At 39.8% G+C, this 12546-nt stretch overlaps 1 protein-coding gene across 7 annotated transcripts; it reads right to left on the bottom strand.

The window, feature by feature from the left end:
- Positions 1-199: 199 nt before the first annotated feature.
- Positions 200-8097, bottom strand: kansl3 (KAT8 regulatory NSL complex subunit 3). 7 transcript variants are annotated; one of them, XM_072432548.1, is made up of 22 exons: positions 7821-8097; positions 7569-7739; positions 7406-7496; positions 6683-6868; positions 6467-6595; positions 5845-5961; positions 5674-5772; positions 5523-5594; positions 5373-5447; positions 5138-5295; positions 4959-5022; positions 4694-4882; positions 4469-4625; positions 4079-4156; positions 2835-2939; positions 2584-2763; positions 2241-2316; positions 1966-2054; positions 1562-1668; positions 1296-1482; positions 609-724; positions 200-509 (listed from the first exon to the last, which is right to left on the bottom strand). In XM_072432548.1, the coding sequence occupies exons 1-22, from the start codon at positions 8030-8032 to the stop codon at positions 504-506; spliced, it is 2664 nt and encodes an 887-aa protein (XP_072288649.1). In that variant the 5' UTR covers positions 8033-8097; the 3' UTR covers positions 200-503. The 7 variants fall into 7 exon arrangements, with proteins under 7 accessions (XP_072288649.1, XP_072288650.1, XP_072288651.1 ...); XM_072432549.1 differs by having other exon boundaries at positions 2241-2313; XM_072432550.1 differs by lacking the exon at positions 4079-4156.
- Positions 8098-12546: the final 4449 nt, after the last annotated feature.

Here is a 12546-nt window from a genome sequence, read left to right as displayed (position 1 = left end):
ACTACATGTACAATAATAAACTTCCAAACTAGAATTTAAACATTTCAACCATGCTCATTTTAATATAGTATTGTTCATATTATAGTAAATGTCAAATAAAACAAACATTGTGTGTTATATTTGAAATAAAAAGGTCAATATCTTTATTCCATGTACAACAGATGAAAACACTGAAACCTGCTTCTATGTGTTGCATTTTAATTTATTAGACACAATTTTACATCAAGTACACCAATAATACAAGTTGAAGCATTTAACTCAGCTGTAAGTTGTAATCACAATTTTGTGACAATATCCAAAGAGGAAGAGCAAATGTTTGACAGGAAGTTAGAAAAAGGACAATACAAGGGTTCAACACGACAGTTTAGTTTAAGTCTAGCAAACTGTAGATTTATCATCACACTCATCTAGGCTTGTCCAGAGTCTGGTTTTCTAATGGCCTTCAGCAATTATAGCCCTTGTGCCTTCCTTGGTCAGTAAACATCCAGTGCAGTATTGGGCACCTACGGCTGTGAAAACATAATTAAAAAAAAAAGCAAATTATGTTCTTATACATTTCTAATATCAGGTAATTGATGGGGTGTGTTAAACCCTTTTAAACTACACACCTTGGTTTCACTGGCTAAAGTTGGCGTTACATTGTCATCAGACTGGTCAACACCCACTCGAGCGGGTGGCCCACCACCAAGAGTCACCATTATAGCAGTGGACACTTTCTGTCCCGCTGACAACACAAACACAACTGTTCAGTACTGTAGACCAACAGACCGAACATGGCCACTCCAGACACCATCACACATGTGCTGTGATGGTGTCGTTCAGCAAAGAGCAGAGGCCATGAAGAACATCTTAAAAGGTCAAGAAATCAGTCAAATAAAACAAACCCAGGAGCAATGAAAGTATGAGGCATTTATTGAAACAACAGGACAACGCATGGGAATTTGGTTGTTTTTTGTGTGTGTTTTTTTACAATTTTAGCATGTAATGGCAAGTGTAAGATGAGAAAGCTAAAGCAGACATTTTACAAGAGAATCAGTTTGGACAAAACACACCGTTAATTCCTCTTTTACTATTCACAAATCTCCACCTTCCCTTAGTCTTTATATTAATTATAAAGACATAGATATATTAGGGAGAACATTAATTTAAATTAGTTATAGGGGACCGATAATAACATTGAACGCCCTGAGTTCAGATGAGAATTTTGCTTCTGTAATTCGTCGATCGTCTTTAATTTCACTGTCCTGAACAGACCAGTCATCTGGGTTGTCTGCTTTTGGCATTGTGAGACATACCAGCCGTCTGATTGGTGATGTTTGCCAGGCCAGGCAAACTGTTGGCAAGTTTGGCCAGACCACCGTTGGTGAGAAGCTGGTGAATGGCAGTGGTTTTAGCCACGCCCTCCGTTGAGACCAGAGGCACGGCTCGAAGCAGAGTATTGCTGCTACTGCTCAGGACCTGACCCTGTGCTTTACCCACTGTCTGAAGGGACAGAGGACAATTATACATCAACACAAATATTTCAGATTGACATACTATACATTTTGAAACTGAAGTATACCTGTGTGGCTCCTTTATTGGCAGCTGTCACCGATAAATTAGGAGTTTTGGTGATAATCTCCTGAAGACTGAAACTTAAGCCTTGAAGCAGACTGCTGGCGATAGGACCTAAAAAGAAAAAAAGCATATGAATAAATATGGGACAACCAACCAACAAGTACATTTAAAAAAAAATTAAATTGACTAACCTCCCACCCAACCCTCCCAATTCAAACACACTATTTGAGATCAAAAGTCATGTCCAATAATTTACAGTGACAGACAGGTGGTCAATGATAACATTTGATTAAATTCTTTAGAGTTTGACTCTAAATATTCTGAAATGCTGAGAGCTGTGGTGTGTGATAATGCTGAAAGCAGCTAGCCACACAAACAGGCGTGCAGGGCAAGACAGTACACAGGTACCTTGGGCCGAAGCCGGAGCTTGCGCCTGGACTGGTGTGGAGGACCCTGACACCATGCAGCCCGCAGACACCTCTGAGATATAACCAGACCTGCAGCGACACACAGAACCACCCATCTAACACTAGCCCAATGTTTAAGTGACTCCCAAATACTATTCAAAACACTACAAAGTGTTTACCAATCTCTCTTCTTCCGACACTCCTGTTCTGTAGAGTCAGCATGGTGTGGTCTTAAACCAGCTTAAGCTACAGTGAGAGCACATACAGACCACTTACCGCTGGCCTGTGAGAAGTCCAGACAGCTCCTTAGCTCCAGCTACCGTCTGGCCTACAGTGAGGGGCTTCCCAGAAGCTGTATATGTAAACAAACAGAAGTAAGTAAGTAAGTAAATTTTATTTATATAGCACCTTTCACAGACAGAGGTCACAAAGTGCTTCACAAAACACAGAATAAAACAATAAAAACACAAAAAACTTACAGTGAACAATACATATACAACAATATACAGTAAAATCAGTCCATAAAACAAGTGCATTTAAAAGTAAACACAAGTGAGAAAGAATGCCTTATAAATGAATTGCAGCTATGGTAACATGCAGAACAGTACCCCTCTATTACCTTCTTGTGTAGTCGGGCTGTTGGCACCATTTGCAGACTCACTTTGTGAAACAATGGTGACCTTAATCTTGGCTCTTTTGGAAGCTTTGTTTGGAGTTGGACTTGGTGTTTGCCTTCTTTTTCCATGGAGTCTCATCTCGTCTCTGTCCATACCCTCCACCTGGTCACTCGCCATTGGCACTAACCAGAAAAAATGAAAACATATTTGAAAACATTCTGCATTTGTAGTTCTGACATGACCATGTATTTACTGAAATTGGCTCTGTGCACAGCCTCGCTGTGTCTGTTTGACTCGCTTGTCCATGATTCCCCTTCAGCCTTAGTTCTATCCTTATGGAGTTTTCTCCGGAGCCGTGCTAAAATAATCAATATTTAAAGATTAACAGACAGACGAGCCCCGGGTGAATAATCAAAGACTGTGTTTTAAAGTCTATTTTATGGTGTACCCACTAAAATCGAGAATACATCCGTGTTTACTAAGTTGCTTGTGTCTCAATGCTAATGAAATTAGTTGTAGCAGGTTGGATTGCAGCTTCTCACAATGGACAGAAACAGTTTGAGCCACTCCCTCGAGCAGGAGGCTTTTGTCCTTTCAGACCAGAACCTCTCAGCACAAGAACAGTTTTTCCCCTCTGCCATTAGATTCAATAACACCTGCCACTTTTAAAGAACTCACATCAGTAATGATCACTTGCACTACTAGTTTTTAGTAATGTAATTCTGTCCAATATATATATATATATATATATATATATATATATATATATATATATATATATATATATATATATATATATATATATATATATATATATATATATATATATATATATATATATATATATATATATATATATATATATATATATATATATATATATATATATATAGTCTGGATGATGTTACAAGAAAACACTCAATGAGCTCAACACAAGCTTCAGTTGTGATATTTTGATGAGACTAAACGAAAGATGAGCCAAAACATGCACGGACATTACGGACGTTTCCAGAAGCAGGGGAAAGGTGCTGCACCTCTTCTCCTGTTCACACAGAGGTCAGAGCAGAGGATTGCTGCGTGTTTTTTGCAGACCATGAAGTTAAAGAAAATATTTGCATGAAACAAGAAAAGGACAATCAGCTCATATGTGGAAGTGTAATGTGGGAGTGAGAGACACAGGGGAAAGATACAGAGATGAAGTAGTATACAGTGTCCACATACTTGTTTTTCTCACAGGAAACTAAAAAGGTTATGTTTTCACTGTATTCAGACACAGATGAGAGAGTACTCATTTAAACAGCTCAGAGCCATCTCGGGCTACGTTTGTGAAGGGAACTGGGGATTTGAGGAGCCTGGCTTGCACAAATAAACCAGACATTGGCCTAATCTGGCTTAATAAAATACTCATACATTTATTTTAATGGCTCCAAGACAATATGAATATGGCAAAGGAAAAAGCATAGACAAGATAGTGGGTGGAAGAAGATGGACACTTACCAAACATACAAGGGGAGGTGCCAGGAGGAAGGTTTTTCCTCACAAGCATGTTTTGTTTCATAAAAGCGGCGAACTGGGCTGGAATTAACCAGAAAAAGCCAGAAAGGAAAGTTGTAGGAAGAGAAAAGGCAGAGAATGAAAGGAGAATATTTCGGTCACACTCAAGTCTTGCCACATTTGAAGCCACGATGTGATCATCTCAATTTCATTTACAACAGGTTTTCACGTGGCACTGTGTCCGTCAGGCTCACAAAAATGGGTTGAATTACTTATTCTAGGGAGTTTATCCAAACATGTGTGGGGCAAGGGGAAAGTGGATGTGATTGATTGAGTTCACGTTTGTGGAAACATGAGCCGCAGGCCAGCGTGTACCTGCAGCACGACACTGACCTTGGGTCTGTTTGTGGCTGAGAACTGCTCCAGAGCGCTGCATGTGTGTCTTCAGGAGCTGGGTGGCTGTGATAAGACTGGACTTTTGTGCTGGAGACAGATTTGATGTCTTGGGCTTGGGACTGGAGGTAGGACTGCTGCAGACACTAGACAAATCCTAAAGGAAAGAATATGTTAAGATAACTTTAACAGGAGTAATTCTCAGAGCTCTAGGTCTTCACTTACCTCTGACCCAGAAGGAGAAATGGGAAGTTTCAGAGCTGGAGAGGAGGATCTCCCTCTGTCCAGGTCAAACGGTAGTTCCCTTCGTGGCCTCTTTTTCTTCTCTGTATCTAAATCCCTCATTTCCCCCGAGCCATGAGCGTGGCCCTCAGCCCGCGTAAGGACTCCTGTCAAGAAGTCGGCAATCTCGTCCTGCAATAACAATAACATTTGAACATGGTTAACTATTGTCTAGACATGTGAAATTATTAAACTCTCAAATATCCACCTGAATACACCTGTCTACCATTGTCTGCGTCAGTCCGTCAGATCTCATTTTAGCAGAGTTAATCCTGATGACATTAATCACAACTGAGTTAATTTATTTCCCAGAAAGGAAATTTGTCAACATATAAACTGACTACAGATTAAAAAGGACCATAGCAGTAAGAGTCATTTGCAGTTCACCTTAGATTATCATCAGCGTCTCCGACCACCACCATACTATTGTCTGCTCGTAGCCTCTCCCTGAACTCCTCCATGGTCTCAATACTATGCTGCAAAGCATTTTGTCCAACTACAAACAAAACCGGGGTTTTCATGTCGAGAAGCGGGTCATCCACGTCCTGTAAAATAGAAAATTCAAATTTGTTCGTTAATAGTGACAAAGTTTATCATTGAGGCTTGTTTAACCCTTACTTACTCCTCTAGGTCCATTCACTGTGAGCAGAGGAAAGCCAAGACACACTACAGCAGTCAAAGACTCCATTAGAGATACCTGAAGCATTCAATAGAGATGAAGCAATTAGAATGTGCTAAATGTGATCATTACATTTTGTTTCTGAAGTCTTACATGACAAGCAACTAAAGCGCCAGCATTCCAGCCAACCAGGACTATAGGTTTGTGTGGAAAATGACTGTGAACCTGAAAAAAAATGCATATTTTCTTACTAGTGTCCAATAGGAAAATATACATGAAAAAAGTCTACTAAAATGAGCAATACCTCCATGACCTTAGCCCGGACAGTGCCCAGCATGTGCTCCAGACATTGTGCAATTCCAATATTTGCTCCACTGTTTACATGGGTATGTATAGGAATGACCTAAAGCAGAAGCAGTTTCAAAAAAAGGACATATCTTGGGAAGGAAACAAAAAAATTCTAAATGATAATAACCTTTCCCAGGCAGGAGAGCTGTGATTGCCAAAACCTCATTCGCCGTGAGGTAGAGAGGGCTGGATTAGAGGGGCTTGAGGGTGCAATAAGAATTAGTGGAGATCCAGGCAGCTTGCACTGAAAAAAAAAAAGTGGTACAGATTATTGAACTACCGTAATATGAACCGGACAGTATATTCGAAAAATAAAAGTACCACAATGACAACATTCAAAAGTAGTTTAAAACGAGCAAGATCATAATAATGAAATGTAGCACTCAAGGGAACATGCAATGTACAAGATTGTATGGGCATTGCAGCAAGAGCTTTATAACGACATGATGACTAAGAATACTTTGAGAGATATTATGAATTGTAATTTGATGTATGAGCCTTCCTTTGCCTGACCACTCCATAGTCTGTGGTGTATCGCTGCTGTCCTGTGTTTAGTTTGCTGTTGCTTGTGATCTTAATGTGAACTTATCGTCTGTGGTTCTGATGTTTTGTGATGCCGTCGTGTTGTGTCTGCTACAGTCTGCCTATCACGCGACAACCGATTGAAATCACATGTGGCTCAAATCTGACAGTTACATACGCTCATTATAAATTACGGTCCCTTTTCCAAATAAATAAATAAAAAATACCGGCTTGTTTTGCGACAAAACTCCAACAGCTGGGTCCCAGGGACGTTTCAGTAACAGAGAAAGCGCTTCTGCAGTAGAAGATCCAGTTTTGGTGGTGTGTTGCAACATCCTATCGATCAGTGTGGGCAACTAACAAAACAAGGAAAGACGAGTTCATATTTTAGCGAATATAGCCAAGTTCAAGAAATAAATGATGATAAATTGATGATATAACACCTTGCTTTTAAGAGTCTGTAGCACATCCAAGTAGGCAGCCAACATCGCAAGACTCAAAGATTCAATTAAGATGGTGTGCAACCACTGTGTCAGTTTGGGGTCCCAGTTTACACTCGCCAGGGCATTGCGGAACTTCCTCGCACATCTGTTTACTGCTATTCTTCGCAGGATGGGTTCATTAGGAGCCTGTTGAGAAAAAAAAGTGTTACCATGAACTTACAAAAAAGGTACACCGCATAAGCCAGGGGTGTCCAACTCATTTTGGGCTGTGGGCAGAATTTCGATGCTCAGGCTGGGTCGCGGGCCGAACATAGCGTGAAAAATAAAGAAATAAAAACTATAAGAAATGAATAGCTTTATATAGCGTAGTAATAGTTCTATGTAGACACTGTTGCAAAAATCTGGAGCAGGTGAAAGACTAAGTTCATATTCATGCAGCAGGAACATGTGTACTTAGGACTTGGATTTTGACAATTCTCTTTTAAAAACTGGAGGTAAATTCACAAAAAAATTGTTCTAGGGATTGTAATAAAGCAAAAGTCCAATTAATGTTGCATTTTATTTTAGGGTAATTTCTTACTTGTGGGTTTTATAAAATAGTGGACGAATTGGGACACGTGGGACGCATTAAGGTAAGGGTTAATGCATATATTAAAACATCTGTTTGACACCCCTGGTCTACGCCATGATAATCGAACTACATTAAATATCAGCAAAACTCACATTCTCGTTTGCCAGACGAGCCAATCGTTCAACTTGTAAGGCTTTAATTACTTTATTAAATAACTTGTTTTGATTCACGGACCAGCCAGCTCTGAAACAAAAGAGTAGATCAGCAAAAATGGCTTGCTTAAAATTGCTAAATGCTGAACTCGTCAGTAATTACTTGTTTATATGTTCCTCCCAGTCTTCAGGCGGCGAGGGGCTGTCAGCCACAGTTCGAGCGAACAGGACGTGGCGCTCACACTCCCTCATGACAGTCTGAGCCTTCTGATTATCATACAGAGGGGCAGGAGTGGGTGTGACCGACTCCACGTCAATTAAAGAGTCAGACTCTCTGCAAACACGAACAGGACGTTAGATTTACATGCATATCTTCAAATACCGGTCGGTAATGACTTTCACATAGCCATCTTACGCGGAGGGTTCGGGCTGGCGACGTGGAGTGACAAACAGTGTCCGTGTGGGCCTGGCACTGCTGGCATCGGGGTGCGCGTTCCAAGGCTTAGCATAACTGTGGTCCAAATACACCAAATCCAGTTCTCGATCGTGAGCTGATAACTGGAAAAGTAAAGATGTGGCCATCTTTCTTGCCGAGATGTGAAATTCCTTATCTGTACCGCGATGCATTCTTAATGGCCCAACAAAGACCCGGGGATGGGTTTGTTGTTGTTTTATGGCAGTTGGTATCCAAGTGTTACATTACCGCCAGACTTTATTCCTTAAACTTTATTCTTCTTTGGTGTTTGTTGGTGGTAATTGGTGTAATTCTAGGTGCAAAGAAAACAGTTTTAGAAGACAATCCTATGAAAAGGAAATGCATATATAAAACGTATATATAAAATGACATCTTCTTCTTTGGCGTTTTATGACAGCTGGTATCCAAGTGTTACATTGCCACCAGACTTTATTCCTTAGACTTTTATTCCTTTAGACTTTATTACCGCCCCTCATTGTAATCCGTACAGTAACATATTCTCATAGTGCTCTGTAAATCGTAAAATGCAGCTTTACACGTCACTCAGAGCAAATTACGTTGTTTTAGAATGTTGTTTACAGAGGCTTGGGCCATTTCTGTCCACCATAGACTGCGCATCCTAACAGTGTTTTTTACGCATCCTAAGAGTGTTTTGTTGTTGTTGTTGTTGTTGTTGTTGGTGTAGTATTCATTAGTAGACTTGCGTTCAGGTAAAGCTCAACATTGATATACGTGCAAAATCCCGCGTACGAGGGTCGTGAAATCCAAATCGGACTGGCCTTGCGTTAGCATAGCCAGCTAGTGCTAACTCCCGGGCGTATGTGCTTCCTCTCCCAGTTTATAACCAGCGAAACTAATTGAAATAGTCGAAATAAAACCCCTAATGTACTCACAGATCAAACGGACCTTTTTTAACAAACCGTACTCTCAGAATGACGCGGAAGAGGATGCGGCGCGAGGCACTTTGTTTGTTTCGTCGAGGGTTGCCAGATACTTGCTCTGGTGTTCCCCGTTTGAGGCTGATAATGAATAGGTTCACGAAGAAACACATCTTCACGAGGATTAAATGATTATTACAAAATTATTACATATTTGGAATAAACACGTATAGTATAGAGCCTATAGGCTGTGAATTGGCTCAAAAAACAGACATCTAATTTGCTTCTGCACATTAGGGGAAAGTCATGATGTTAATGTGCTATCAATCTAATAGGCTAATACAATCCAAGAATGCAAGTGTTCGAATTCATATTTATGTTTTTATGTATTTATTCATCACCAATGTTCGGTGTAACTAATTTACTAATACTTTTTGTAAGTAACTTGAGACGTGGATGAGAGTCGAAAGGTTTTGTTTTTCTAAAAACTGTCCAGATGACTGAACTGAATCTTTTTCTACAAGGTTATTACTTTGTGAAACAATTGAATTGTAGTTACTAACAAAACACTCAGTTACTTATTGACACCAATAACAATGCTTAGGAAAAGAATGTAACCTCTTTCTACAGCCTAAACAAGAAGCAGGTTGAACGCGCTAAAAAGGCCGTGGCTACAGAGCCGCGGCACGGCCATATAGCCTCATAGCTATCCCTGACCCTAACAACCCGGCGCGGTCAAATGGACGTGGCTGCTGAGCCGCGGCGCGGTCGAATAACCCAGCAGTTTCAGGAGCCGCGGCACGGCCATATAGCCTCATGGCTAACCTTAACCCTAACCCTAACCCTAAACCTAACCCTGACCCTGACCCGGCGCTGTCAAATAGCCCAGCAGTTTCAGGAGCCGCGGCACCAAAAACCCATGCAGCTTCGGCCGCGCGCCGCGGCTCTGTAGACACTCCCCGGTCAAATAGCCCAGCAGTTTCAGGAGCCGCGGCACGAAATAGCCTAGCAGTTTCGGCCGCGCGCCGAGACACTCCCAAGAAAACCAGTCAAGTCACACCAAGGCAGAGATCACACCAGTTGTGTTTCTATTGTTGGTGTTATGCCATGCAAGACAATTTACACAACATTTTTGCTGTTATCCTCTGTTTAAATGTCAATAAAATGTGCAAGCAAAGTAATCCCAAAGTAATGTAACTATTTTCTAAGTAACTAGTAATATGTAACTATAACTTTTACTTTTTCAACACTGTTAATCAGCTAGTGAGTCCCTATTAATGTTTAACATTCAAAACTATTTGCTTCTACTCAATTTAAAGATCACATTGATAAAAATACAATCATGATATCATAATGTAGAACGTTTCAAATCCTTATATTTTGTAACCTATACTTGAGTTGGTCATGTGTTGAATATATTTAGAGAGTAATGATCTTTTTATATATGATGTCATATTATAAATGTATGTATATATATATATATATATATATATATATATATATATATATATATATATATATATATAATATTTATTTATTTATTTTTAACTCATACTACTACAAACAGCTACTAACATGGTCCACAACATCAAAAAGACAAAAAGAAAATTGTCCTTGATTTTTTGGATGATGATAAGTCTTTACTTATTACTTGCATTAAAAATCATTCCCACATGGCCTTAGAACCCCACAACCACCTGACCTATAAAATCCAAACCACTCACCCATACGCACCACGGCCAAGCACGCTCGAACCAGTTGAGGAAATACCATCAGAAGAGCTGTCTGCACCGGCAAATTAGCCACCTCCAGGACGATGACACAGGGCCCAGAGGAGAGACACCAAACCTCCACCATGGCCTGGGAAACAGGCCCCAGTTCTGAAAGTCAAGAAGACCATTAATGTATTTTAAAAAAACAGTTAAACAACCTTAAAATCCATCCTAAAATACACAGGAAGCCAATGCAGTCATTTTGAAAGCGGTGTAATGTGGTTGAATGTTGTAGTAGTTGTAAATATGAAATACTCTTTGGGAAGACCAGAGAGCAGGGCATTACAATAAGACTGGTGTTCACTCATCATCATCTGTTGATCAGCATCACCGTTGGCCCAGTAGTGAATCTTTAGGTGGTAAAAAAATATTTTTGTGATGTTCTTAATATGTGGAATAAAAATCAGCTCAGAGTCAAAATTATGCCCAGGTTTTTCACTTTTGGTGATGGAATTAAAGACGTGATTCTGTGATGTAATCTACTGTTGGGAAGGGACAGAAAAGTTCAGCACTTTGGGAAACACATGGACACATGGACACATGGTCCCTTTTTCTTTTTAAACAGTCCAGATTACTACAGTGTAATCTTTTCTATGAAAGCTCATTTCTGGACAAATGAGGGATTGCACTAACTTTGAAATGTTTTTAATGTCCAAAGCGTATTAGGATAAGGGTCGAAAAACAGCCTAGGCACACCGCCCTCAGTTCCAAAGGTCTGTGAACACACTGTTTAAAAGACCTTATCTGGAGTCAAATTAAACTTTGCTTAGAGCTCCTCGCTGAGAGTCTCTGAAATGGTCATTATGGTAAGTTTAATGCCCTTTTCAGGCTGTCAAGTTATTGTGTCTGAAAGCCAGGTTAATTGTCTCAGAGATAGATATTTTATCTGTTTAATTGTACTATTTAACTACATCCTTCTTTTTCTATTAAGAAATACATCACTTTGACTGTTCTGCTTTGTGCTGTGGCGTCACTGTCAAATGGATTTTGCATGTACAAACAAGATGTAAAACCAGGTGACGACAACTTTGTATATTACACTTCATAAATGCTACTGGCGGCACGAATACTGATGTCAATCGTCCGTAGGTGACACTCATTGCATGGATGATGTTGATGGTACATGGCATGCTGTTGGGTCTTCCTGGATAAATAGTAACTGCTTGGAATGCACTTGTTCTTCTTGTTGCTCAGCGTAAGTATGACTATTTAACTTATGCACCCCATGATTACAACAACCTGCATTATTCTCTACCTCTTATGTTTTTTCTCTACAGTTATGCCATTCCCATAATGTTCCCCTCAGAATGCGTGTCAGTGTTTGACAAAAAGGCTTGTAAATACATTGTGCACATGAAAGATGACCCAGACACACTCTGTGAAGTCATTGGGTCAGTGGGGAAGTAATCAATTCATTAATAATTGCACACAATAAACCAAATAAAACATGTATTTTTGTCTTTTATAGTTGAAAACTGATATCTTGCTCCCTCCGCCTCCCCCTTAACACACTATTTTAAGCTCATTTCAGGTACTACATTATACACTCCATTATACTGTGGAGGGTCGGGCTGGGCATTTTGGATTTTATGTTTTATAGCCCAACTGCGTAATTCATGCGCCTTTTCTGATATTTCAGACCAGTACTTTTTGGTACTGTTGGTCTTGGTAAATATGTGTACACAAATACACTCTCCCTGCATGGCCTTGATCCTACACATCAGGAAACATATCTTATGGTCTAAATTAGGCTATAGGTTATGTCGAGGTAAGGCATGATTACACAGTAGTGTATTGGATTAAATCAGAGGCAACTTAAAAACAAAATAAAAAACTTTACCACAAATGAGATGTGACACAATGTCTTTGAGGTTTTACTTTCCTACTTTTAATTAGCCCAGTACATCCTAGTCTAACTAAAGATAGCAATGTAAAACATAAAAATAAATATTGTGTTACATCTCCTTGTGGCAGAGATGTTTTTTAGCTTTAATATAGCCTTGTTTCCAAGTCCAC

This window comes from Eucyclogobius newberryi, unplaced genomic scaffold, assembly GCF_026437365.1.
Source record: "Eucyclogobius newberryi isolate DKJ021-1_F unplaced genomic scaffold, fEucNew1.0.hap1 SCAF_6, whole genome shotgun sequence".
In the NCBI taxonomy this organism is placed as follows: Eukaryota; Metazoa; Chordata; class Actinopteri; order Gobiiformes; family Gobiidae; genus Eucyclogobius; species Eucyclogobius newberryi.
This window is presented reverse-complemented; position numbering and strand designations above follow the sequence as displayed.

Bases quoted from the DNA above. Each gene is read 5' to 3' on its own strand.
- kansl3 (XM_072432548.1), bottom strand. From the start codon at position 8,032: ATGCATCGCGGTACAGATAAGGAATTTCACATCTCGGCAAGAAAGATG. The intron at 6,596-6,682 runs GTGTTATATCAT...TTGTTTTGTTAG, and splicing joins TACAGACTCTTAAAAGCAAG to TTGCCCACACTGATCGATAG. The intron at 2,764-2,834 runs GTAAATACATGG...TTTTCTGGTTAG, and splicing joins TGTGCACAGAGCCAATTTCA to TGCCAATGGCGAGTGACCAG.